A 24,924-nucleotide genomic window follows, 5' to 3' on the forward strand; every position below is an offset into this window, starting at 1 on the left:
TCAGCAAGGGTGTACGTGACAATAATATCATCAACCGTCTTGGTGCGTATGGCGAGCTAGGACGGAGAGGTATATTATGATGCTCTCATAAAAGGCGGGACAAGCATGAAGTGCAATGTCCTGCTGGGCGATGAGCAAGGTGCTGCAGTGCTTTCGTTTCGTTTCGTGGCCGTCAGCATTCGTACTGCGCAACAAGTCTGCACTTAGTCTGGCTCGCACATGCGGCCAGAAGACAAGTTAAGTATGTCCGCTTCACCATAGATCATCACAACGATACTTGCAGAGCCTCAATCCCAAGCGTTTGCCTTTTGGGTGGTCAGCACGTACTTAGTTGTTTTCTGAAACATGCAGTCCTGCGGGCGACGTTCGCCATCGAAATTTCAAGCAGACTTGAGAGTACCTGGCCTTGAACAAGCGAATCACATCTGCGGAGGAATTCCAGTGAAGTCATTTCGAGGGCCAAAGCTCTTCGACGGAGCAGATGGAGGAGATAACAGTACAGGATGATGCCTCACCGGTCTTCGACAACGCAGAAGCCGGAACCTGGAAATGGCGTCTGCTGTTGGAGATCGTCAATTCATGCGGCGCTTGTGCTGCGTGTCTCTGAAAGAAAAGGGGTTCTTGACCGTGAGAGGCTCCTTTTTGCTGCATCAATATGCACCGTGCCTGGCTGACAGCTAGCTCGTGCGTGCTCACCACGCCTGTAATCTATGCCTGCATACATCATGCACGAGTGAAAAATTTTCAGACGCTGACATCTACATTTCAGTCGAAGCGTGCATTGGTCCTGCCTAAAGACTTGGTGTTCCTGGCTAACCAGACAAGCGGGGTCGCTTGCATGACCCCGCAAACACTCCCCTGCCTTGCTTAGTTGTGGAAGACAAGAGAACACTTCATTATGGAAGCCGCGATTTGCGACAGTGTACTAATGGTTGCAGTAAGCAGTTCGCCAAACGCAATGGCAGCTTTGTCCGCCGCTCGCCAATTTTCGTCGCGCACACGCCTTTACGTGTCCACCGGCATGAACTGTCTGCCTCTTGCGTAGACACCCTACGAGCTAGCGTTCACAACGTCATATCCGACTCTGTGATCGAGTCTCGCCTTTCATCGCTACTATGCCATCGTTCTACGCTATACTGTGGTGTGTTGCTGAGCTCACCGATCGGTGATGGCGCTTTCAGTCTAGGACTGGCGTGGAGTCGACAAAATGGCTTATCGAATGCGTAGACTGTCCTGCTGCCCGCTTAGAATAATCGGCAGGCTTGAATCAACGATTAGGCGAAGCATTGCATGATCGGTGCTGTGTGATATTGCACGTAGTTCGTGCACCCGAACGGACCACGGTGTCACAAAAACGACTGTTCCGCTGCTCGATTCTTCTACGTCAGCTATTGTAAGTGCTTCCATTATCGTACGAACGAGCTTCAGGCTGATGTTGAAATTACGTCCGCAGCTTTGGATTCTGAGTCTGCTGCGACGATCACCAAGCAACAGCGTGAGGACTAGAACATACGTCTCCTGCAGCCCTCTCTGCCCAGGACGTGTGTAACCCCAAATCAATTATGGTCCGCAGCAGTATCTGTTGTCGATCTTTCGACTGCGTGAGAGCACGTTCCTGACATTTGCACAAACGTAGCGAATGGCGACCAGAGGCCACCCACACCACCACCTGCAGTATCACACTATTGTTTCAGCCCGGAGAGAATTTTCACTGTCTTGTGTCTGCCATTTCTTGTGCGTGCCATTTGGCCCAGGTTGGCCGCATATGACTTGGTTGCTGTTGAGGCAGCCGGCACTGCCTCGCGTCTTTGGATACTGCGCCTCACCTCGTCGACGCCTTGATGTTGCACCCTGTAGTTGAGAATTGAGTTCATAGCCACCGTTGTGACTGCATTGTAATACGGTCATCTCTCTATAGGAAAATGGAGTTTATTATTGCGCATTCGATGTAACAGATCACGCATGTACTGTGTAGTGCATAAGGACTCCGAAACGTATGCATTACTGGATAGTGTATCGCTGATAACGCTGCTCAAGAACGATGGCAATCCTCTCAATTAAGCAAACAATCTAATCCATTGTCAGAGATCAGTCCGTACTGAACGACAGTGGACGATGTCGTGTGTTAGGGAAATGTGCCAATCGACTAGGCACAACCTGCTTTGAAAGTAGCCTCCCAACGTCAGAAAAAGCTATCAAAGTGTAGTAAGACCATGAAACCTATAATCAGTGGGAAAAGACCAAGGGCCAATGCTTCTGCTGGAGGGCGACGCGCTGCAAGCATCGTGACAACGGTCTCAAAGGACACTGTTGTGGCAGCAACGAAAGTTACTCGCTTGCGCATTTTCATTTCTACTCTGTTCGTGGAATAGACAGTGAGTCCACTCGAAAGAATCGTCAAAACTGTGAGGCAGATCAAACCAAACACGATGCAGTGCCGTCGAGGTATACGACAGAAGAGACACCTTCGATCTGCAGAAGAGTTAGACTAGGGACATGCCAACACTAGCTAGGAAGCACGTACCTTCTCTGCTTGGTGGCCCTGCAGTAATGGGGGCTGGCGGGATATCTTGAGGAAGAGGACTTTCATCCTCTGTGGTTTGGTGGATGACAACCGGATACTTTTTGAGACGGGTCTTGGGTAGTCTCAGCTTTGCGTTCTCACGCTTCCGGAGACATTGATCTTGTACTTGGTGACTCGACGACCATGCTCCCGCAAAGGAGAGAATGACGCCGAGGGCGTCATCACGCTCGGCATCTGTTTCAGGTTCTGAACCGTGTGTTGCAGACAACGATGCTGCATATGTAGCGGTCGCCTTGCCCTCGTTTTGATACTGGCACACAGGATAACCGGTGCCGTACGATGTAGGTCTAGTGAAGATTGAGGGCTCGTTGGAGGCAGATACAGCAGTAGGAGAGGAACTGGTAATCGAAGAGGAAGACCAGCATCGCTGATCGTCGTCAACATTCTCGTCGTGGCGAGCTAGCGCGTTCCATGGATCGTCATCGCGGGCGATAATGAGGGCGACCGAACTCTCGAGGTGCGGATTCATGGTGCTTTTGCAGGCGGCTATAAGACTGTCAGAATGGTTGTTCGTGCGACAGTCACCCAGGCTCTATACCCTGCGCCAAATAGGTCTGGCAAGTGGTCCTTGTCTATGGATGGATAGCGAACTGTCTTGGATGCACGTGTACATGAGCGATGCACGGCGACGTGAATGGAAGCCCTTTGAGGAGTAGTTCGCCAGTATGTCGTATGTACAAGTAGTCTTCAGTAAAGTATAGGTGCGGCGAGAGGTGAGGAGTCAGCGAGTTCAGACGAGGAGTGAAAAGGATAGCGCTGACGAACGGAAGCTGGGGGGTGTGAGATGTTTTTAAACTGCGGACGCATTGGCGCAGATCCGGGGTTACTGGGATTGTACAGCTGTCTCCAATCAGTGGAATGCCCACATAATATTTCCGATTCGACATAAGAGCGACAAGCCGTTACGTTGTCACACCACCATAGCGGCCAAAGCCACGGCGATAACAAGCTCTGGCCGGAACGTTCGGACGACATGGCGTCTGTGATGTTGTTGCGCGCATTAGAAGCTACGTCAGCCACAAGAGCTTCAGAAGCGCGGTCAGAGACCATAGGAGTTGCTGTGGTACTCAAGATCAAGGAACGAATTGGCTCTTTTAAGCAGACCTTCAGAGCTGATCCTCGTCAATTGGAACCATCACTTCAATCGCTATAGCTCTGCTGGTTGCGATCTTGACAGATACCGACGTCACAGTCCTGCGCCACGACAAGAGGAGTTTGGGCAGTCGGTGGTGGCGAAGCGGAGCTCTCATTGTTTGGGGGCGGAAAACAACGCGCAGCACAGCGCAGCATAGGCGTGTCACCTCGACCGACAGACGCTGTTTGATTGTTGGCCATCGAAAAATATACTGCAGCAGAGATAGCGGTGTCCTGTTGTGTGTGTGAGCCGTGGGGGTGGCCTGGCGTGTTTCCGGGGCAGGTGATGATGTGGGAGATGGGTGGGACGCCACTTGTCTCGAGGTTGCTTCCTGGCGCACAAGAGATTACGCGATTTACGCGATGCCACATGCACGCGTTTTTGCGCTGTCACGCACTGTTAATACAACTATGTTACTCTAGGAAATGCTGCCGTTGCATCGCGATAGATCGAAGACGTGGTAATGAAGTAGGTACCGAAAACCAATGACGAATTTAAGCCCCAGTCCGACCAGCCATTTGACAGTATCAGACAAGAGGGTTTGATGTTCTCATCTGGCCTGTATCTCGTTAGTGTATGCGCATGGATGGAGTTGTTTAGTAGTCTCTATGCGGCTCATTTGTGATAAGAACGGCTTACATGAAAATGCCAAGTAGCGGGCAATAGATCTAACAGCTACCCATGTATTACTTCAGACTGCAGTTGAAAGGTGAGAAGCCGGATTAACGTATTAATTAGCTGCATATTGCTGGATAGCCGATATGAGGTCATACGATCTTATTCTGGCTACTGAATGCTGTGTCATTTCGAACTACTCGATAGCAATGCGCACAGAGATTGAGCCCTTCTTCGTTTGCAAAACAATAAGGTCGTGATCATACGAGATATCTTCTACTGTGGTATCCACGAGCTTGGATCTCGGGATAACGTAGAATGCCATAAGAGCTGACATGATATACAGCTCGCAGTAAGCCAGGCTATGTTACTGTTAGCAAAAGCCGCACGGGCTACTTTGAAAGTACTTACTTCTCGCCAATGCACGATCGGCTCCCCTTTCCGAAGGCGATGAGCTTCTTTTGCAATTGGTAGTTTGGTTCACCGTTGATAAGCCACCTCTCGGGAACGAAATCGTTGGGGTTAGGGAAGAGGTCCTTGTTCCAGTGATTGATCATCGATGTCATCCCAATGGGTGTGTTCCTCGGAATTACGAACTCGGTTTTGCCATCCTGGCTCTTGTAGACCAGCTCCTCCAGAGGCGCAGCTCGAGCAGATCTATGGGAGACACCAGGCATCATTCGCAAGCATTCCTGCAAGATAGCCCACAAGTACGGGCGCTTCTCGAGCTCGACCCACTTCAGGTTCTGTCCATTCAAGCCATTCAGATCCTGCATGAGGCGGGCGTAGATTTCAGGCTTTGCGAGAACCCAGTAGGTGAAGACAGTCAGGATAGCCTAGAATGTAAATTCAGTTATGGATCTTTCTACAAGGTTCGATATGATAGCTTACCGCAGTGGTTTCAGTGCCCGCAAGCAAAAAGTTGAAGCCTTCTCCGTTGAGACGAAACTTGGTTTCTTCCATTGTCTCATTGTCCGGCCGCGCTTTGGACTCTACAAGATCTGCAAACACCCTTCCGTTTTCAGGGTTCTTGACAGCCTGTTGGATGTAACTGGGGATAACGACGTTCATCTGATGCATGACTGATTTGATGTCCTCGCCGAGGTAGTCTGCCAACAACGGCATGACCTGAGCCATTTTTCGTCCTAGTGCATTGTGCCTCATCATGTACGCGCTTTTAAAGAATGACTTGACCCAAGTTGCAAAGTTAGGCTCCCAACCCTCCTGGGCAATGAATCCCATGGGCTCGCCAAACGCATACTGGGAGATGACATCTGCAGTGAAGCAGTTGAAGGCTTCTTTGATATCAAAAGCTCCCTTGCCGGCAAAAGTCATCATCTTGTTTGTGGTTTGCTCAGCGAAGTCATGCACCTCATCCTCCAACTTCAGCATCTGTTGGCGAGAGAAGAACTTGGATAGAGGTGTCTTGCGCGCACGATGCAAGTTGTGGTCGACTGTCGAAAATCCGGTGACGCTAACAGGTCCAGCACCACCGGTATTCAGTTGATGCTGCCACTTGTCACGAACGCGGCCAGGGCCAGCATAAATCTCGTCTGTGAACGCCGGATCCGCACAATGAAGTTCATCGGGATTTATCCTGACAATGGGACCATACTGTTCGTGCATACGGGCGATGACTTTGCCATATCGACCAAGTAGCCACCAGTCATAGTAGGCCTCGTAAAGGTAAGATGCAGCTGCGATCTTTGGACCGGGAAATTTCGAGAGCGGATGAAACGGCGATATGTTGTAAAGAGCGATAGCGATTCGGTAGGCAATCCAGAGGGCAGCAAGCCATCCAACGCTGGTCAAAGACACGATGGGAAAGAGCTTGCTCGAACTTAGGGCTGATTGTGACTCCATATTGAGGTTGAGATGGGCACAGTGTAAAGGCGCATCTCACACAGGTATCCGGAAGACTTGTTGCAAGACATATATACCTCCATGACCTTATCTGACGGGAACCCATTTCCAATGTGGCCGCTAGCCCATACGCTTTTTTCCATGTCGCGGGTAGCGTGACTGTTGCGGAAGCAACCCCTTTTGATAGGAACATCTTTGCATTTAGTGAGTCTTGATTCGTTTATGAGGAACCTACAAGGATGCAAGCCGCATGCTGTAAAGTGGCTCTGTAGTGGACCTTCAATCCTCGGCCCTGGACGAAGATGAAGCTACGAACGGCAATCTTCGCCCAGTGTAGGAAGGCCGCAGAAAACCGCCCTTGACGTCTTGCGTGTCACGGACCTGATCCATTGGGAAGCCTTGCCGTCAAAAAGGAGCATTGCCCTTCCTGAACTCGGTAAGGCTGCATGTCTAGCAGCCCCACCTGCGGGCTTTTGTGTTAGGCAGCCCACAAGATGAAACGGCTATCCTGAGTGATAGTACTGTGTAGATATCTCTGGCCGGCTGGGAGACAGTTGTGGTTGTTCTCAACGGACTGTTACGTAACAATCCCTCGAAGTAAGTCCTCAGCTCAATCAAAAGTCAAGATCCCGATAAATGCGCTCGCGCTGTTGCAAATGCGTTCACAAGCCGTAATACATGACTCGATCTGACAACTCCAATGGCAGGGACACGAAAGGGAGAGGCGTTTACTGTCATCGCGTGGCCGGCAGCATCCTTCGTGAGTGGGGGGAGAGGCGAAGTGCCGCAGGATGAACCGAGCTGGCGGTGTTATTGCGGCAAAGACGGCCAACGGGAGCGCAGCACCCACCGTACTTTGAACCGCGACCTATAGATCACCATGACGCTTGCCTCTTCCCATCGAGCTGTCAGCAGAGTCTTTCGCACGACAGCTGCGCCGATGCAGGCATGTGACGCAGGATGATGTTCGGCTACCGGAAAGAGCAAGATCAGTTCGTTTCGAGCAGGCCTAAGGTTACAGAACGAGTGCGCACTGTTCTGCTCGATTGAAAGAGGATGGAATTACAATGCAGAAACTGCAGATCCCAGAGAGCATGCACTCGGTTGCGATGACAAGATTGGCCTCTGCGCGGGCCCTGGCGGGCAAATGTTAACAGCCTCCGTCCTGCCCTGAATCCTAAGAGTAGAAGAGGGTCAACGAAACATGTGGAGTGTGCTGTCGATTGATCGTTAGACGCCTCAGAACCATACGAGCTCCGCTCTTGTTCACATCACCTCCACAGCCCTTACGTTCTCTTCTTCTCGCCAGCGATCATGTTCATCAAGACGGAGCCCTTACCTATGACGGGCAGCGCCCGCGACTCGCTGATAGCTATCGCAGTATTATGGATAATGTTCGCTATCACAGTCGGCTTTCGGTTCCTTGGTCGATTGCAAGGGATAGGCCTTGGTCTGGATGACATCTTGTCAGCTGTGGCCTTGGTAAGTGATCCGCAGAGGAACGTGGCAGAGTCACTGCTGACTATACTCTTTAGATATTGTCCGGCAGTACAATAGGTATGAATGCTGTTGTATTTACAATTGGTATGTACAGGACTGTCTCAATCACCGCCGCTATCTAATGCTAACATGTTGAAGGGGTCGGGTGGAATTTTGATCCCAACTCTGATGTGTTTCCGGAGTGTAAGTGGGAGCCCGAACTTCACGAAGAGGCACTTTTACTGACCCTTAGAAGTGACACATAATCTGCCTGTCATTATGCAGATAACTTTCGCTTTCACACTAATCTACATTTGGTGTCTCGCAGCTCTCAAGATGAGCCAGCTCGCCTTGTATATGCGAGTCTTCTCCAGCCAATTGCAAGTTTGGGTGTACGGTGTCGGCGCAATCGTTGTGCTTTGGGCTGTCATCTTCAACTTTCTCTTCATCTTCCTCTGCGATCCTATCGCCCAACAATGGACCGTCGCGCGGGTTGGCCACTGCATGGATCAAATTCTTCTCCTGAAGTGCCTAATCATGACAAATCTTGTCACAGACTTGTTCATTGTCGTACTGCCAATCAGGTCTGTGTGGCAGCTACAAATGCGCAAGACCGAAAAGTTTGCCGTACTGGCTTGTTTCGGTCTTGGAGGAGCCTGCGTGTTCATCTCTCTCGCTAGATTCAGTAAATTGCCCCCGAAACCAAGAATACAATTTTTCTAACAATGCTACAGTCCAAATATACACCATCGACTTGATCGGCAACTTGACCGGGACCTCGCTCACCACCTTTATGCTTTGCACTGTCGAGCTTATGCTGGCAGGGCTGTGTATCAACATCCCTATGCTACGACCCTTCTACATACGCTTGAGGGCGAAGTATAAGTCCACTTCGACGGGCAGCTCCGGTGGACAGGGCTCACACAAAGTATCAGGGTCAAGGCAGTTAGGAGATGTGGCAGCCAGGCCAGTAAATCATATGGCATGGATCGAATTGGTAAGACCATAACATACTAGCTGATGACAGCCTCTAATTTTCTACAGGCCGATAAAGACCAGATCATGCTCACGACTGATGATGCGAGTTCAGAACGGAACCTCACCATGCATCAGCCTGACGAGGGCATACACATCCAGAAAGACTGGGTCATTTCAAGGTCCTGAAGAACAGAAAGCCCAGACTATGACCGCATGAGTTCAAAATCAATCTTAATGACCAGCTCACGGTTCCACATCACGCAGCGCGTCGGGTGTGGTACTTCTGTTACTGTGACAAAAGATGGGGAGATGTCCTTTGATCATCTAGGGACACTCCATGCACATGGAATTGTGCCTACTTTCAGAGTCTTTTCAGCATGTGCGACTGTAATGTAGCATATCTTTCGTTCATACAAAGCGTCCGACGTGTCTGATAAGTACATTTTGTCGTCGACATGGATCTCATTAGCCAGCGGCCAATGGAATTTATCAGGCTATTTGGACTACAAGTTAAAGTTCCGCACCCCAAGCCACGAATAACCAGGAACTACATTGCCTTCCGCAATTATCGCGTCCGGTATATCCACGACCTACATACACGTGACACTCACTTCAGCTGGATCAACGACATACTTTCACAGAGAAGAAATACTATTAATCATGATCCATGCATAACACCCAAAGCTCACCACGCACGGCTCTTCCCCTCCCTCTCAACAAACCGCCCAACCTCGTCATCCCTCTCCCCCTGCACAATCTGCAAGATCCCCTTCGCACTCGTCTCCGAACTGTCAATACCCATACTCTCCCTCACCTCCCTATCACGACCTAAATCCGTCACCACAAAGCCCGGACAGAAGCTCCAAACCTTGACCCCTTTTGCTTCCTCGAGAGCATACGTGTACGCCGTCAGCATATTCAGCGCAGCCTTGCTCATCCGATACCCCGGATAATTAGGTCCGGCGACCTGATCCGAGGGATCGAGCCGTGTCGCAATGCTACCGAGCGACGAGGTCACGTTGACGATCCTGGGGTCTGTGCTCTTGCGTAGTAGCGGAAGCATGGCTTGCGTCACGACCGTGGGCCCGAACACGTTCGTCTCGAAAACATCGCGCATCTGCTGCCTGGTGGGCCATGTGGGGTCGCTTGGCTCGGGGCAGATGCCTGCGTTGTTGATGAGGACGTCGAGACGGCCGTGGGTCTGCGAGATTGAGGTTGCTGCTGCGAAGATCGAGGAGTCGTCTGTGACGTCGAGTTGGACGAGGTCAGTGCTTCCGGGATAATTCTTGGCTTTGATTTTTTCGAGAGCGGCAGTGCCTTTGGAGAGGTTGCGGGAGCCGATTATGACATAGTTGGTTGGTGAGGCCGCGGCCAGCGCAGCAACTGTATCGAAACCTATGCCGTTGTTCCCACCTATGATAGTTAGTATGGGGAGAAGTAGGACTGTAGACAAGGAATGAAAGATACCTGTCACGAGGATGATACGTTGCTCAGCGGTAGTGGACATGGTGCTAGTACTTATCAAGTTCGTCAAGAAAATGAAGTACTTGAAGTGAACTGTGCGTCTCTGGGAATATGAAAGGCCCATTAGCTGCGTTTTATGTCGTTGGTTGAATGCTATGTACCCCTCACGGGGTTAACAAGAGAAGACCGTTAACCCCATGTCAAGTTCAAACTTCGGGAGGCCTTATGGCAGGAGGGCTAGGATGACAAGAGACAGATCAATTGAACCAGAAGCTTACGCTAAAGCTCGGACTTAAGCTCTTGACGTAATGCCACCAACCTGGTGGAAGGTAGAGACATTCACCGGGTCCCAGAATACCTTCAATGTACTTAGCAGCCGCAAAGCCCGGAAATCGTGCCTCAAACTCTAGCTTCTTTTGTTGAGCGTCTCCTCTGTCTATCTCTGCCTGTGAATGTGGAACAGGGTTACCTTCTTGTCCTAAACCTATCTCGGGAAACAATTCAATGGCTTCGTCTAAATCTACCAAACTTGTGTTACTCATATCCACGCCATTCTCATCTATGCTCCTCGGGTACAGGGATTCAGTCTGATCTGGGGCGTACAGTCTGATGTACTTGTGTCCCACCACCTGCGCCAGTATGTTGTGGTACGGATCGGTATGTAGCGGCGATACTGTGCCTTTTGGACCAAACCAGGCATTTAAAAGAGGATCTTCGAGCTTGTGAGTTTCTTTGATATTTGGCAAAGAGTTCGGTGCAGGATCACAGTAGCAAAGATCTGGGATCGAAATGTCCGCGCGTAGAGATGGGATTTGGGCGAAGAGATCGTGTTGGGCGAGGTAACCTGTTTGAGATTTATCCTGAAATAGGGTATCGTTCTCGAGCATATAGGTTGTCATGAAGTCTTTGAAAGTGGAGATCTTCTGACCCCAACCGGAGTCTGTATAGCTTCGGCCGGTCTCAATGGGAACCAGGCGCTTGCCGCCGAGTGTTCGTTTGAGCAAATATCTTGGATCGCTCCATGGACGCTCTGCTAGTGCGGGCCAGTGTTGTAATGCGTTCTCAATGATGACGGGTGTATGGGTTGCTGGAGATGAGAGTTTTCTCTGGAAAGCGGATAGACTCGGTCTGTCGCATCGAGGAAGGCAGTGACGCAATGTCATAGGAGACTTGACAACGGTAGCTGGAAAGACTGATGGTATCGAAACGACGTTGTCGAATTTCGGCTTCTTCGCTGGGCGCTCCAAGGGATCTGGTGCCGCATGGCCAGACGCACGAGTAGACAGCTCCTCTTCCAGCGCAGCAAACCACAGCTCTACAACAGTCTCTCTCCTTGGAACAGCGGTCAAAATGAGCGCCCAGTCAAGTAGTACGACCACCTCGTCTATCCATTCTTCGTTCAGGTGTGCTTGCTTCTTTCGGCCCTCGGTCGTACTCAAGACTCTCCACAAGGCGGCATCCGTATACAATCTCCTCCAGCACTCCTTGACCTCTTTATATGGGACATCATGCAGCTTTTGGTATGCAAGCTTTGCGGCCAGGTTCGGATTCGCATGTAACAGGGATAAAGCTGCGCGGCCGCATTCTACAATCGAGTCGTCCTCCTGCGCTGCGGTAAGTTCTTGTTGTGTCAGTTGAATGATTTCCTCAAGGGTCGGTGCAGCATTGTAAGCGTCTAAAGCACGAGGCTCTGGTTGTGAAGATGCTTCTTTGTCGATCTGGGGAGACATAGATGGGAATCGAGGTGCACACCGAAGCTTTGGCACCAGCGCTTGGACGCCACGTGCCTTAGTCCAGCATTTTGTGACCAATTCTCCGACCACGACTCCACTGTTCTTGCTTTTGTCAAAAAGCTTATCTGAAGGTACTGCATACGGCCCGGTGGAATGGCTGTAGCTATGTGGATCTGTGGGTAGGCGAGTTGGACAGCATCACAAATAGTGTTTACACGTCGCATTGAAGACAAGCTACTAAACATTGATTTATGTGTTGAATGAGCTGACGTATGGTCATGCTTGGGGATTGGTACTATCGTACAGTGTGGATCTTTTCATTATGGAAGAAGATAGCTCGTGGCATGAAATCCATAATTCGTGATCCGTGAAACGCCGAGCACGTAAGGTGTTGTGCAGATACAGAGGAACAAGAAGGAACCGGCATGCTATGCATATGCAGAGGCTCACGCCGGAGCTGGGTATCACGCTAGAAATCATTTGGAAGGAGAAGATGACATGGAAAGTAGCCCACCAGCATCCTGCAGAGATGGAACATCGTAGCTGGTATGCGTAGAGCTACGTGTCATGGGTACATGTGAGCGCGTAGTGGCGAGACCCCCAACGTCCTGGAGTGATGGAACGTTGTAGCTTGTCTGCGTTGGGCTGCGATGCAACGAGCTGCTACGGGCATGTTGGAGGGCGAGGCTGTTTGATGAGCTTGAATGTGTCGAGGGAGATGGGCCAGCTTGCCGCTCCATCTCAATCTCGCGATGCTCCGACAGCAAGCCGCCGGGGTCGCGCAATTGGTTGCCAGGGCGTGAAGACATCTCGTAGTCTTCGGATTGTTGTGATAGGCGTGACGATCGACGTGCTGGTGGAGGATATGCGCGCCCATTAGACATTATCGAGTTGGAGGCTCTTGATCCTCGACGTGGCTGCGCTGCGAAGTCATGCGCAATCACGGAATCAGTGGGTGAAGGCGAGGTGGTTGATCCGTTCTCTAGCAAGCCACCGACATCAAAGAACGAAACCCGTCTGCCGCTGCTGGCGCGGGGACTAGGCATAGGGTCTCGGATATCCGCCGCTTTGGTAGTCGTATTACCGGTGGACTGTAGTGAATCGTTTCCTTTGCCTGGGAATTGCCAGTTTGTATTCACGAAAGGTCCAGGCTGTTGCGTCGGTGCTAGGACACCAAGATCGGCCATGGGTGCTGGTCTGGGCACACTCGTCTTCTTTTCGGCCAGCTCCGGTTTTGTTCGGTAGCCAAGTGACCGCGCAAGATCTTCATCACTGCCCCATTGCTGGAGTGTGTGCGTACGAGTGGAACCTCTGCGCTCCATGCTATCTGTAGTAGATGGAGCCTTGAACTTCGCTTTTTTCAGACCTCGATCACGTAGGAAGGAGCCAAGGACGATGGCGTTCGAGACTATAGTGGCCGCAAGGATCTCAGAAGATGCGAACATTGAGCGAAACTGCTGGATGCCGCGCCTGTCAATGACCATCGGAACGCGTGCTCCTGTGATGACGATGAGCACGGCCGACAGCGAGAAGAGCCCTATGAGTGAGATTTTGCGCTTCAGTGGCATGCCTGAGTGGACGATGATAGGGATGGGAAAGGCAATTAGAAGAATGTCCGTGATGATATCGGCAACGCCCATGGTGATCAGCTGCGCGAAGCCTTGCCGGCATTGTGGCTTTGGAGTGGGCTTGACCTGCCAGTAGTGTGTGAAAGGCTGACATTCGGCAAGTGTTGCGACCAGGACGGCGAGGAAGGTAAAAGCCAGGAAGATCCGGATGGCGCGCAGTCCCCACTCATATCCCTTCTTCCAAAATCGCTCAGTCAAGCGTTTGAGGAACTCGGACACGGTGTACTTGGCCATCCATATGCTGCATTGCATTAGTTGGGAACGCTGGTGTGGAGATTGATGGTCTTACAACATGGCGTAGAACACTCTCGCTGCAAGCACCATCTGCGACCCGATCTCCCGGTGCCGGATTTTGACAGGGTCAGTCAAGGCGCTGACGTTGACATTATTGGTGCCCCAGATAAGAACTACATGCACGAAGCACATACGCGCGATGAGGGGAATGATGCTCAGAGCCATGATCTTGTCTTCTCTGAACAGTCGTTCGTTGCGAATGTAGCGCCCGGACAGCCGGAACCCGATGATGACGAGCGAGAAGATGGTACACCACCAGCTGTAGAGGAGGGTCGGGTTGTTGGTCGCGCGGGTGCGGCGTTCTGGTGGTGATTCATTGTATATGCTGCGCGGGAGCATCATGCTGCTGAGCTGTCCCCCAGGCTCTCACCTCCGGAGAGGGAGCACTGCTGGTAGTCGCGTGCGCAGTGGCTCGAGGCGATAGCGGGTCTTCGAGGTCCAAGATTGGGTGCAGGGACCATGTCTTCGCTTGTGTCACGTCGCTGGCGTACCGAGGTGCTGGGCGAGGTACGCGGCGTTTGGTGCCGGCAGGGGCAGCAGTACCGTCGCGGTTGCTTGCAGTTGTTCACGATAAAGGTGAGGTGAGTGAAGGGGACGGAGGCTGAGCACGAGTAGAAGAGGACCCGCGTTATCGCAGCGCGCCCGGAAGAGGGTCATCAGCGGGTCGAGCGAGTATGTGGCGGTGTTTAGTGCAGCAATGCCGATTCATACGGACTGCCGCCAACGTCGCCAATACGACCGAGCCTTCTTGGGACAGATACCGAGACTCGAGAGGTACTGATAGGCGCACCCACCCTTGTGATCGCGTCAAAGCAGCGATGCGAGCCCTCGAGCCGTTAATCTCGCAGTCTAGCAGTGTACAGGGACTGGCAGCGACACGGGCTAGGTCGAAGACCTGCATGCCCGATAGCGCTTGTCTCCATATCACGGTGAGCCTAAAGCGTGGGTGCGGCTTTTGCGAAGGATGTGCCTGGCCCACGCAGCCGCAGGAGGAAAATGCTCACCGCTGACTGGTTGAGCGCGTATCAGATGGTCGTTCCCAGCATCGCTGACAGCTGCTAAGATTCGCTCCAGCTTCGTGAGTTGGCGCCTTCGCGGACCCCCGTGACGCTGTTTGAGATACGTAGCACCTGTCGCCCAGCGCAGGGCCGCAATGAACGGTGCCGGAGCTGCCTTTGCTGCATCCATTCGGAGTGGCCAGTGCCCTGAGTGCGTCCGATTAAAAGTAAGTGGCCGTTGATCTTTCTGGCCTCCACCGGCTTTTGAAGACCAGACGTGCACCGCGCAGCCCCCACGCCTCGCCTGTCTCCGTCCCCGCTTTATGCATTGACGCAAGCTCTTACCGCCTGTGAGGCCGGGCGCTGGAAACCTCAGTGCAACACTGTCAGCCTATTGGCACCTGGCACAGCAGGCAGCCGTGAGCGGACTGGAAATGACCGTCTTGCGAGAGCGTACGAAGAGGGCGGAGTCGCCTTGCTGATCACACCCAAGATCTCGGAAGTCTATCTACAAGCGTCCGCTGTCCTATGCTGATCAGGAAGTCTTAATGCAGAGCCTATGGAGCCCACAAAGCCCTGGACCCATTACCGGGTTGCAGCACAATGCAGCATGATGGCCATGCCGCTCTCAGCCAGCTCAGACTGCTGTATAATCGGTGCACGCAATGCCGTTGCTATCTCACGTCCTTTTGGCCATTCTACACGATGATGCCATAACAGGCCTTGAGGTCCGCGGAGGTCCAAGTAGTTGGCTGTACAATCCTTGCGCAGCTGGTCGTGCGGGAGTATGTGCTTCCATCATCACCTGTTCGTGAGCAAGGCTGTCCATGACAGTTGAGCTGAACGAGATAAACTACATCGATTCTTCCGAATCTGGTGCCACCAGGCTGCATCTTAACCCAATCGAGCTCTAAACACCTGTGATTTTCCATGACCCTGAGCACACTTGTAGCAAGCAGATTCCGCTTTCCAGCGTGGTACGTCACTGAACGCAGGTAACGTCTCAGAAAACAATAACATCTCGGCACCCTTCGCACTCCTGCTCTCGCGTGTCGAGTAAGGAGTAAGGCTGTGTTGTGTTTGTTGTGCTTCATCAAGCCCCAGAACCATTCTCGGTCACATGCGAAAGCAACAACAGGGAAATTTGCGCATGGCCTCATCGACATCTGGCTACCATGGAAATCAGGCTGTCCGACAAGAGCGCCCTGATCCGCTGCCAAAGCTCGCGTGTTTGTGCGTCTGCGTTTTGGATAGCCCCTCGCTCGTTGGGTATGGCGTCACGCACTAGCCAGAGAGCTTCACATGCCAAAATCCCACAAGCGAAAGGGAGCAGCACGACAATTTGAGCAGAGGCAGCGATACCAGCTCGACCAGGTTTGATGCCCAAAGGAAAGACATCGAAAGCCATGGTGAAATGCCCATCATGTTCGCAGCAGTGACATCAATTCTGTGGAGCATGGGCGCTATGATTGTTTGTGTGAACGCGATATGACGTTTTTGGCGGAAAGCTGGAACACTGTCGTGTGCTTGCACTGCGCAATGGGACAAAGCGTCTCTTCACTAGAAAATCAAACACGCCCCTGCTCCTAGACTCCAGACTCAATTTTCACGCAACTGCAATCAACCAATTCTCCCTTCCACTTTCCCATCTTGCCTCACAGCAGCCGCAACCGCAAACATGTCTGAAGCGCCGCGTGTCGAGCTCAGCAACACAGATCTTCCGGATCTCACTGATCTGTCTGCTCCGGCGAACGTAAACGGCAGCGCGAATCAGGCTTCGACACAGCAGACTGCAGGTGACGCAAAGAACAGCCTGCTGGAGTGTAAGGTGAGCGGGACACCAAACGCCTCCGCCTGCAGCCGAGAACCTTGCAGCTAACGCCATATGACAGTGTTATCTGCGCTTCGCACACCACCCTGTTTTCCTCTCCTAACAACCGCACAGCAGCACAGAACACCATGGCTTCAATTCAGAACCACCCCTCGGTGCAGAACGCAAAGGACACAGTCCTCAACGGTATGGTAAGTGCAGTGTGCGCCTTATCTCGGCTCGTTGGACGAGTGCTAACGTGGTCTCGCGACACAGGTGCCCACATTGCCCGCTAAAGTCCCAGCACTGACTATCTAGGACCTATGGCTCAGCAAGCCAAGGCAGAGGGCGTCAAGACTCGCGACGAGTTCGCAGACCTCGCCAACTCGAAGCAGATTCCCGAGCAGAAGACCGCGACTGGCCAGAACCTCACCCGTGAGCAGAATCTCTACGCTGTGTTTCGTGGAGTCGTGGCTAATACATGGCAGACTACCACAGCATGTTCTACCGCCTCTTGAGCTGGAAGAACCCCCGCGCGACCGGTATTTCCTTCGCCGCCGCCGTCCTTTTCATCTTCGCTGCCCGATACCTGAACGTCATCCGCTACATCTTCAAGCTTACCTGGATTGTGCTTGGTACCACCGCTGCGGCAGAGGTCGCTGGACAGGCTACCCTCGGAAAGGGCCTTACGTCCCAGTTCAGGCCGCGCCAGTACTTCACTATCCCCAAGGCGTCTCTCGAGCGTCTGCTTGACGATGTTGAGCAGCTCATCAACTTCTTCGTTATCGAGTCTCAACGTATTGTTTTCGCTGAGAACGTCTACGTTACCGTTGCTGCGTTCTTTGCTTCCCTGATCTCCTACTTCCTCATTAAGGTATGTGACGCTTCTGCCAGGTTTCAATTCAGCGCTGACCATGATACCAGTTTGTTCCTATGTGGGGCCTTGCTCTCATCGCTACCGTCATTACCTACCTCGGCCCGCTCATCTACCTCCAGAACAAGGAGGTGATCGATGCCCAGCTCGAGAAGGGTAGGTCTCTTGCCAGCCAGCAGGCTAGCCAGATCAGGGACCTTGCCAGCAAGCAGGCTGCCAACGCTTCGCAGACTGTCCAGGGTTTTACCCAGCAATACACCACCAAGGCTCAAGAGACGATCAACCAGTACCGTGGACGCTCTCCGTCCGCTGAGGTCAAGAAGGAGGATTTCCCTGTTGCTCCCAAGGCTGAGCCCAAGGTTGAGCCCATCAGCGAGCCCATCAAGCACGAGACGGAGCCTCCTCTGGTTCCCCAGACCGCGTTGTAAGCGACCATGCCCAGTCGGCCACATGTAGCAGCTTGATACCCAACAACGGGTTTCGAAGTTGCTGCAGCATGTCACCCTCCCTCTTCCGGCCCGAGGCCGCGAGCACACGACACATTCGCCCATACATCTTGACGACCTCATCAGACGATTCTCACGCTCGACACTCCGTTCCTCACGACACGTATGAAAGGTTCAGATTGAACATACCCAGCGCTTGTACATCATCTTCTCCTAAAAGCCGATTCGTCATCTTTTTTAGCGTTGATATACTTCACCTTTCTCTTGTTTCTTCATCAGTATGTCTGGGTTCACAGCGTGAATTGGGGCGTACAAAGTCACAGGCATTCAGGAGTTGGACTCTGTCAGATACTACTTCTCCCGGCATCGTAATCATAACTTATCCCTCAAACCCTTGCTACTTTAACACTGGTGCCTATTCGTGAAGGAAACCCTACGGGTAGTAATCTTCAGCAAGCATACGTTTCACTATACATGCAAATATGATGGCGGTCAGTAGTAGGCTATACGTATGATGAGGTGAAACCGGCAACCACTGCATAATGTTCCACCGACGGCGCAATTTGTAAAGACCATTGACGGACTCCACGTCGCGTGTTCGTCCGTGAACGGGCATGACGGATGGTGGAAGGCCAATTATAGCGCGCGCTAAGCCTTGGGGGGATCTGCACGCTAGGCAGCCGCGATCCGTGTCGTCAGCACAGCCCAGCCTTCGCCGCTCGACCAACATCAAAGGACGGCGATCCGTCTCCTTGACCCTTTCTCTTCCTTTGTAAATCCTCTCCAACACCACAACACCATAGATCACCATGGGAGTTGCAAAACTTCATTTCGACGTAGCCACAGGCCTCTACCTTCCCGGTGGAGAGGACATCGTCCGTCGTGCCATCTCGCACCCTTCAACTGTCAGCTTCGTCAAGCGCGCTGTCGGCCATGGCGAAGGTGCGGGCGAGCCCGTTGAGATGCCTGTTTGGGGTATGGCACTTTTGGGTGTGAGCTTCTACGCGGCCATCATTGCTCTGAGCCTGGTCAGTAGCCTCAGCCTCGCCTCCTGAACCACGGAACCTTTGGAATGCTGACCATGCCTCTAGCTCTCCTACATGCTCAAAGAAGTCGTCGCTACCCTTTGCATGATCGAGACCCCGCACGCAGCCATCACAATCTCTCCATCTGAGGAGCCCGCATCCAAAGATGAGAAGGAGTCCCTTCTTGAGACCGGTCCTGTCATCACCCTCGTCCGTCAGAAGCCTATCACTTCCAGCATCCGCGGCACCGTCAAGCACGTCGTCGCCAACGCCGGCCGTCTCGCTCGCTTCAGGGGCTTCAAGATTCACGCCCTGTACTCGTTAGCCTTCTCCCTCGCCGTTCACTTCTTTACGGCCTTCTTCTTTTCCCTTGTCCCCAGCGGCATCCCTGGCCAGGCCATCCTTGTCAGCGGTCTGGCTGGTGCCACTGTTGCCAACTTGCACGCCGCATGGACTCACAAGGTCGTTTCCATGCCCTCTGAGGCGACTTTCTGGCAGCGCATCCCTAGCAAGTCCCACTGGAAGGCGCTTGCACCCGCCGCGGCCGTCTCTACCGCCATGCCTTACATCAGCATGTACCTGACCGGTGGTGTTGCCATGCTTCTTGGCCTCCACAAGCTCAACCAGGACAACCTCGAGCAGTACACCAGGGGCCAGTGGATGTGCGTCGCCGTTCGCGTCCTTGCCACCGTCGGCTTCGCCATCTTCTCGACCCTGTTCCTCTGCATCCCAGCCGTTGTCACCCAGGTCCGCATCGAATCCTCCATCCTGCCTGAAGACCAGGACACCATCGTGCCCTTCGACCGCACCTTCGCCGGCAAGGTCGTCAGCCAGCTGCTCGGTGGAAGCGGCAAGATCGGATTCTTCGACGCATGGCGCAGCTTCAACTGGGAGGCCCGTCGCCGCCTGTTGAAGTTGTACGCCAAGATCGGCGCCATTCTGTTCTTCGCCATGTTCGTAGTCGCCCACGTCCTTGCCTTCGAGCTCTTCGCCGTCATGGGCCCTCAGCTTGGAGAGCTCCTTGCTAAGGCCAGACACGAGGGTTTCGTGCCGCAGAACTAGGTACTGTCGACCACGTTGGCTGAACGGATTGGTTTTTGAACGATGGTTTCTCTTGGCTCAAATCGATTGGCGCGTTGTATGTAGTTCATTTTAAACTCTCCGACTACACAGTCCCTTTTCTCTTGTTTACTAGAACTTTACTCGTATCTAGCTTTGTTCTGAATGCAGAGTTCGCTTTGACTAGATGTTACCTATTTGTTCGTGAACTCCTGCCTGGCCCTCACGGACAGCAGTGTACCACACCATAACACCGATACCAGCTGCCGTCATCGAATCCTATGAAGCGGACCTGAGTACACTATCCACTCGCCGTCCAATTTAGTCTCACGCCGTGCTCTGCTCTCCTGCCCACATCGCCGTTTCCCAACTCCGGGCCCTCGACGTCTAGCGCTTATGCGCATCTGACGCGTGTCCGCCATCTGCCTGGACCCTGGTCACACGAGAGGGCTGACACGTCGCCAGAGCGAGAGCTGGGAGCATGGGAGGAGAGGCAAGGCGCTTAGGTGATCACGGCTGTGTCTGGGCTGTGTCTGGCGGTATTCGTTGTTGACTCTGCGCAAGGCAAGGCTGCCATGCAGGATATGCCGTGCTTTCGATTCACATCTAGGCATGGTCAGTATTAGGCGTCCGGGCTACGGACACGGACCACGCAGTCACAAGATAGCATAGAGAATCAATAAAGTGAAGTGAATGGTTTGAACTATCCTACGAGTTCCATTTGCTGCTGACTGACTGAAGACCGCTATTCCCCCTTTCGGGGCAGATACGGCAGGGTTGACCAGCGTTCTCGACCGCGGCCTCGTTGCATGCCGACTCAAGCCCGGAGGCGAGTCGAAGCAGCTCCGAGGTTGCGGGAGGTCGCTGGTGTGTGGTGCCGACTCTGACCGTGAAAAGAGGGGCGTGAGGCGTCCAGCTGACAGAGAAGGAAGGGTAGGAGAGTGGAAGACAAGAAAGAAGCGTCTGTGCGACGCTGTACCCAATGCCCGTAGTAATGACGGTATCCAAACCCTGAAAACGCCATATCAAAGTGTTCACTTAGTAACGTGACCCCATCCCTCAGGGATGATGCTGTCCTCGAAGCCGTCCCACGGCAACTCCTCCGTCTCGTCGTCCTGGATCGTCTTCCGGAGTGCGTCTTTTCCGAAGTCGCGCGTCTGCATCTCCTCGGTTTCGCTCTCGTCGACGAAGCTGCGGATCGTGACCCTCTTGCCCTGACCCTTCTTTCCCCTCTCGAACTCAACGTGACTCATGTCAACATCAGCGTTGAGACCCTCCTTAGCGTCTTCAGCGCGAATCTGTTCTGTGATGTCCTCGACGTCCTGCTCTGTGATGTCGCCATCGGCAGCCTGGCCCTCAAGTACATCGTACAAGTTGTAGATCTGGGAATCCTTGATCTCGAGTCGGCGCAGAGTCTCTTGGATGCTCGCGTTGATCTCGGTACGCTTGCGAGCGCCCTGGCTGGCATCGTGCAGTTCGAGCATGGCACGGAGTGTGGCGAGCTCGATGTGCAGGTGAGCGCGCTCGTCCTGGAGCTCCTTCACAACAAAGGCGAGGGCCTCTTTGGGGGACCGTGCGGGGCGGAGGGTAGCATCGATCTCGTCCTCGGGCATGCGAGTAGAGACTGGCACGAGGCGGGGAACACGGAGAGCGGATGTCGAAGAGGTGAGACCTTCGCGGCGACAGACAGTGCAGTTGGCGTTGTCGTGGTTCCTGTCGTGCTTGGAGATGGTATTCGCGGTTATGGATGGCCTGCGGGATTCAATCTTGAGGTCAGGGACAATGAAGGCAGATGTCATCTCAGTAGGAGCGCTACGTCGGCGACGGCTGGTGTTGCTGTGCATAGAAAGATCCTTGGTGCGAGTGGCCTCGGTGTCGGCATCCAGATTCGACAGGTTGCCTGTAACGTCGTCCTCAAATTCGGACGCTGCTGTGCGGTGCGTAGTGTCCTTCATTGATGACTTGCGAACCAGCGATGGTCGACGCCCGCTCTTAGCAGAAGCAACGGACCTCATCGTATCCTCGCGAGTCTGCCGCTGCGAGTGAACGGTCTCCTCACGAGCAGTCTGTTCGAATGGAGCAGAAGAGGCACGTCGTGCGTTTGCGCGTTCTTCCTCCAATTGGCGACGGAGCTGAGCAATAACGTCGCTACCAATGAAGCTCAGCTCGGTCAGGTCCAAGTCAGCAGGTCTTTGGATAGTGGCAGCTGGTCTTGCAGACTGAACACTACGTGACATGTACGGAGTGCCGTGAGGCTTGAGAGAAAGATCCGTAGTCGACTCGACCTCGCTGTCTACGTACGCCTTCCTATCGACGATGGGCGCGGAGAAGCTTCGTCGAGTGTCCGCTGGCAGAGACTTGCTGAAGTCCTTCCTAGAGACGCCAGTGTACTCCTGACGCGGGTTTTCTTGGACACGGCTGGATTGTGCAAGCTCAGACCGGCTGTTGCGCGACTCTTGCTGGACACGGCTCTTGATACGAGAGCCTGTGTCCTCGCGACGGTAGCTAGGCTTGCGTTGGAGGGTATCCGGGCGCGCGCTGTTCTTCTGCTGCTCCATGGTCTCCCGAACGTTGAGAACTTCTCGGGTCAGGTCTAGGGTCTGCCTAGCAGCTGCTTCGCGTTGCTGGACCTTGCGCTTCAGCTGACTCTCCTTCCTGGACCATTTCTCGTAATCGTCCTCGTGTTGCGCGGCGAGGTGTGCGAGCTCCTCTCGAAGGGCCTCGTTATCCAATCGGATGGCATCGTTCGTCTCCTCCTGGGTAGCATCTTGAAAGTGTCGAATGGTCTCGTCGCGACGCTCCACCTGTGATTTCAACGCAGATTCTTGGCGCTCCCACTTCTTGATCTCGGATTCACGCTTCGACTTCATGCTGGCGAGCTGTGACTTCAGGGCCTCATTATCGGCCTGAAGGCGGGCGAACTCAGCCCTCTCTTGACGTGCGTTGCGAATCTCGAGATCCTGACGGGCGAGCTGTTGAGTGTTCTCATCATACTGAGTGCGCATACGAGCCAGCTCAGCATTCAGAGTGGCGTTCTTCTTCTCCGTCGCGTTCGCGGCCTGGTCGAATTGTTGTCGAAGGTTTACAGTCTCCTCGCGGTGGTGCGACATCTCGTGGTTCAACTGATCGCGGAGCTCCTCATTGTCGCCACGGAGGGAGTCGACTTCCTGACGAAGCACTTCATTCTCATCAACCAAAGCCAGCTTCTCGTTCTTGAGCTCTTCGCACGTCTGGAACGCAACGCCTAGCTGGTTCGTCATGTTGTCACGTTCGGTCGTCAAGCGCTTCTTCTCAATCTCAAGAACAGCAACTTTGCGGTCGGCGCGGTCGAGTTTCGTTCGGAGTGTCTGTACAGTCGCGTCGAGGCCTGTTCAAAGTTTAGTAACCTTCCACTACGCAGAAAGACCAAATACTTACGCGTCTTCTCGACCTTCCAATGCCCCTTACCAGCATCCGAGTCATTTGCGCTGTCGCTGCGTCGCGACTTCTCATGTGCTCGTGCATTTTCGCGAAGCTCAATCAACTCGAGGTCCTGCTCCTCAATCCGCCTTTCTTGCTCAGATCGTTCAGACTCTATCTGCGCGACCTTGTCCTGCAACTGCTGAAGAGCAGAAAAGATCGCCTTCTCTTCATCAGGAATCGGTACACTGTCGATGGGAATGTGGTTGGGACGACGACCCCCACCAGGAGGCGCAGCATAACGGGATCGCGACGATGTGTTCTTCGAGAACACAGGTGTACCATCCTCGAAGACGCCGGACACCAGCTCGGTCAAGTTAGGTAGGTCGGGCAGAATGAAAGACTGTGCAGTCGCGTTTTGGGCGGTCGGAGGGCGCGAGTTGGGCCTCGTGTTGGCGCGTGCGATTTCATCCACAACACCATCCATCTGGAGGGATGTCTGGCGGCTCCGGTTGCCCCATCGCGTGTTCTTGGTCGAGTTGACGGTCAATGTGGGCGGACGGTCCTGCATGAACGGCGACTCATCTTCAGAAAGCTTAGCGTGGAGCTGCGCCAGAGAGTTGCGCTTGTTCTCCTTTGTTGACATCGATGGAGAGTTGCGCTTGCTCGCAGGACGCGGTGACGCGATATCAAGGTCGTTGCGCGAGGCGCGTCGAATTTGTGCGTCGCGTCGGAGACTTCCAGTTTCGGCAACATACGACTTACGCGTTCGGTTCGTAGGCGGTGTGACGTCGTAGAGGCTTTGGAATAGAGAGCTCTGCTTGACTGGTGTGCTGCGGTTGTTGTGAAGGCCGCGCGCCTGTTCGACTGAGATACTCTCTTCGTCCGAGAAGCTGCGGTCGAAGTCGCCAAACTCTTTGTTTACCATTGATGTGTCGGGGTTGATCTGCTCCGAGCGCATCGGCTGCCAGGAGGTCATCTTCTTGGCAGTCGAGCGGATGCGCGGATACTGCGGTAATGTGTTGGTCGAGTCGACAAAGTTCTGTTGTGTTGACATGATGACGTCCGGATCGTTGAAGAAGCTGCTTGTCTCGGTGCCAAATCCTGAGTGTTTGGTTGGGTTGGAGTCGCTGGGCGGCGGTGATGGCGACGGGATACTGCGCGGGCTGTGACTGAGGCTGCGCGAAAGCTCGCGAATATTGCGCGCTTTCCCAATACTTGTCGGAGGGGAGGACTGCATTCCGTGATGTGAAGTGAGGCTGCAGACGCAACAATGTTTGTGCTGTTTGTCTGCGGCGCGTCCAAAATACGCGACTAGGATATGAAAGAGATGCTCTGCTAGGACTACAAGAGCATGAGGAAGGATCCAAAATTCTTTGAAAGCTGGCGCACAGAGGCAAGCTGTATTATGTTAGTGGCAGGTGCGGATGGTGTTGACATGGGATGGGCATCATAAACATTGGGTAAACAGCGCCATCCTCGCTAAAGCGGGCGCTATGATGTGCACCACGTCCAATCAGACGCTTTCAGCACAACACTC

General features: G+C 53.3%; 10 protein-coding genes across 10 annotated transcripts; 3 read left to right on the plus strand and 7 right to left on the minus strand.

Moving 5' to 3' along the window:
- Positions 1 to 2,045: 2,045 nt before the first annotated feature.
- On the minus strand, positions 2,046 to 3,349 carry C7974DRAFT_163936 (uncharacterized protein). The gene is made up of 3 exons (XM_046136017.1): positions 3,123 to 3,349; positions 2,525 to 3,070; positions 2,046 to 2,472 (listed from the first exon to the last, which is right to left on the minus strand). The coding sequence occupies exons 2-3, from the start codon at positions 3,051 to 3,053 to the stop codon at positions 2,183 to 2,185; spliced, it is 819 nt and encodes a 272-aa protein (XP_045997821.1). The 5' UTR covers positions 3,054 to 3,070; positions 3,123 to 3,349; the 3' UTR covers positions 2,046 to 2,182.
- A 921-nt stretch (positions 3,350 to 4,270) lies between these two features.
- On the minus strand, positions 4,271 to 6,502 carry C7974DRAFT_163927 (cytochrome P450 monooxygenase-like protein). Its single transcript, XM_046136016.1, has 4 exons — positions 5,226 to 6,502; positions 4,746 to 5,170; positions 4,359 to 4,696; positions 4,271 to 4,278 (listed from the first exon to the last, which is right to left on the minus strand). Exons 1-3 carry the CDS (start codon positions 6,195 to 6,197, stop codon positions 4,531 to 4,533), a joined length of 1,563 nt encoding a protein of 520 aa, XP_045997822.1. The 5' UTR covers positions 6,198 to 6,502; the 3' UTR covers positions 4,271 to 4,278; positions 4,359 to 4,530.
- An 829-nt stretch (positions 6,503 to 7,331) lies between these two features.
- Positions 7,332 to 8,975, plus strand: C7974DRAFT_163968 (uncharacterized protein). Its single transcript, XM_046136018.1, has 6 exons — positions 7,332 to 7,679; positions 7,733 to 7,781; positions 7,836 to 7,880; positions 7,933 to 8,361; positions 8,411 to 8,673; positions 8,721 to 8,975. The coding sequence occupies exons 1-6, from the start codon at positions 7,512 to 7,514 to the stop codon at positions 8,838 to 8,840; spliced, it is 1,074 nt and encodes a 357-aa protein (XP_045997823.1). The 5' UTR covers positions 7,332 to 7,511; the 3' UTR covers positions 8,841 to 8,975.
- Positions 8,976 to 9,339: 364 nt separating this feature from the next.
- C7974DRAFT_412083 (uncharacterized protein) lies at positions 9,340 to 10,161 on the minus strand (the record flags this gene model as incomplete). Its single annotated transcript, XM_046143611.1, has 2 exons — positions 9,340 to 10,067; positions 10,122 to 10,161. The coding sequence occupies 2 exons, from the start codon at positions 10,159 to 10,161 to the stop codon at positions 9,340 to 9,342; spliced, it is 768 nt and encodes a 255-aa protein (XP_045997824.1).
- On the minus strand, positions 9,992 to 11,848 carry C7974DRAFT_452220 (uncharacterized protein; the record flags this gene model as incomplete). The annotated part of the gene is made up of 1 exon (XM_046145814.1): positions 9,992 to 11,848. One exon carries the CDS (start codon positions 11,846 to 11,848, stop codon positions 10,376 to 10,378), a length of 1,473 nt encoding a protein of 490 aa, XP_045997825.1. The 3' UTR covers positions 9,992 to 10,375.
- A 479-nt stretch (positions 11,849 to 12,327) lies between these two features.
- C7974DRAFT_309612 (uncharacterized protein) lies at positions 12,328 to 14,115 on the minus strand (the record flags this gene model as incomplete). Its single annotated transcript, XM_046138228.1, has 2 exons — positions 12,328 to 13,720; positions 13,769 to 14,115. The coding sequence occupies 2 exons, from the start codon at positions 14,113 to 14,115 to the stop codon at positions 12,328 to 12,330; spliced, it is 1,740 nt and encodes a 579-aa protein (XP_045997826.1).
- A 1,534-nt stretch (positions 14,116 to 15,649) lies between these two features.
- Positions 15,650 to 16,325, minus strand: C7974DRAFT_392038 (uncharacterized protein). Its single transcript, XM_046141638.1, has one exon. The coding sequence runs from the start codon at positions 16,177 to 16,179 to the stop codon at positions 15,928 to 15,930; it is 252 nt and encodes an 83-aa protein (XP_045997827.1). The 5' UTR covers positions 16,180 to 16,325; the 3' UTR covers positions 15,650 to 15,927.
- Positions 16,145 to 18,297, plus strand: C7974DRAFT_164032 (Reticulon-domain-containing protein). The gene is made up of 5 exons (XM_046136020.1): positions 16,145 to 16,594; positions 16,717 to 16,788; positions 16,900 to 17,016; positions 17,070 to 17,455; positions 17,506 to 18,297. The coding sequence occupies exons 1-5, from the start codon at positions 16,450 to 16,452 to the stop codon at positions 17,881 to 17,883; spliced, it is 1,098 nt and encodes a 365-aa protein (XP_045997828.1). The 5' UTR covers positions 16,145 to 16,449; the 3' UTR covers positions 17,884 to 18,297.
- A 221-nt stretch (positions 18,298 to 18,518) lies between these two features.
- C7974DRAFT_164004 (uncharacterized protein) lies at positions 18,519 to 20,205 on the plus strand. Its single transcript, XM_046136019.1, has 2 exons — positions 18,519 to 18,929; positions 18,993 to 20,205. Exons 1-2 carry the CDS (start codon positions 18,711 to 18,713, stop codon positions 19,986 to 19,988), a joined length of 1,215 nt encoding a protein of 404 aa, XP_045997829.1. The 5' UTR covers positions 18,519 to 18,710; the 3' UTR covers positions 19,989 to 20,205.
- Positions 20,206 to 20,666: 461 nt separating this feature from the next.
- On the minus strand, positions 20,667 to 24,809 carry C7974DRAFT_462741 (uncharacterized protein). Its single transcript, XM_046146213.1, has 2 exons — positions 23,403 to 24,809; positions 20,667 to 23,352 (listed from the first exon to the last, which is right to left on the minus strand). The coding sequence occupies exons 1-2, from the start codon at positions 24,622 to 24,624 to the stop codon at positions 21,020 to 21,022; spliced, it is 3,555 nt and encodes a 1,184-aa protein (XP_045997830.1). The 5' UTR covers positions 24,625 to 24,809; the 3' UTR covers positions 20,667 to 21,019.
- Between the last annotated feature and the right edge of the window lie 115 nt (positions 24,810 to 24,924).

This window comes from Boeremia exigua, assembly GCF_020726555.1.
Source record: "Boeremia exigua strain MPI-SDFR-AT-0100 chromosome Unknown C7974scaffold_5, whole genome shotgun sequence".
Lineage (NCBI taxonomy): Eukaryota > Fungi > Ascomycota > Dothideomycetes > Pleosporales > Didymellaceae > Boeremia > Boeremia exigua.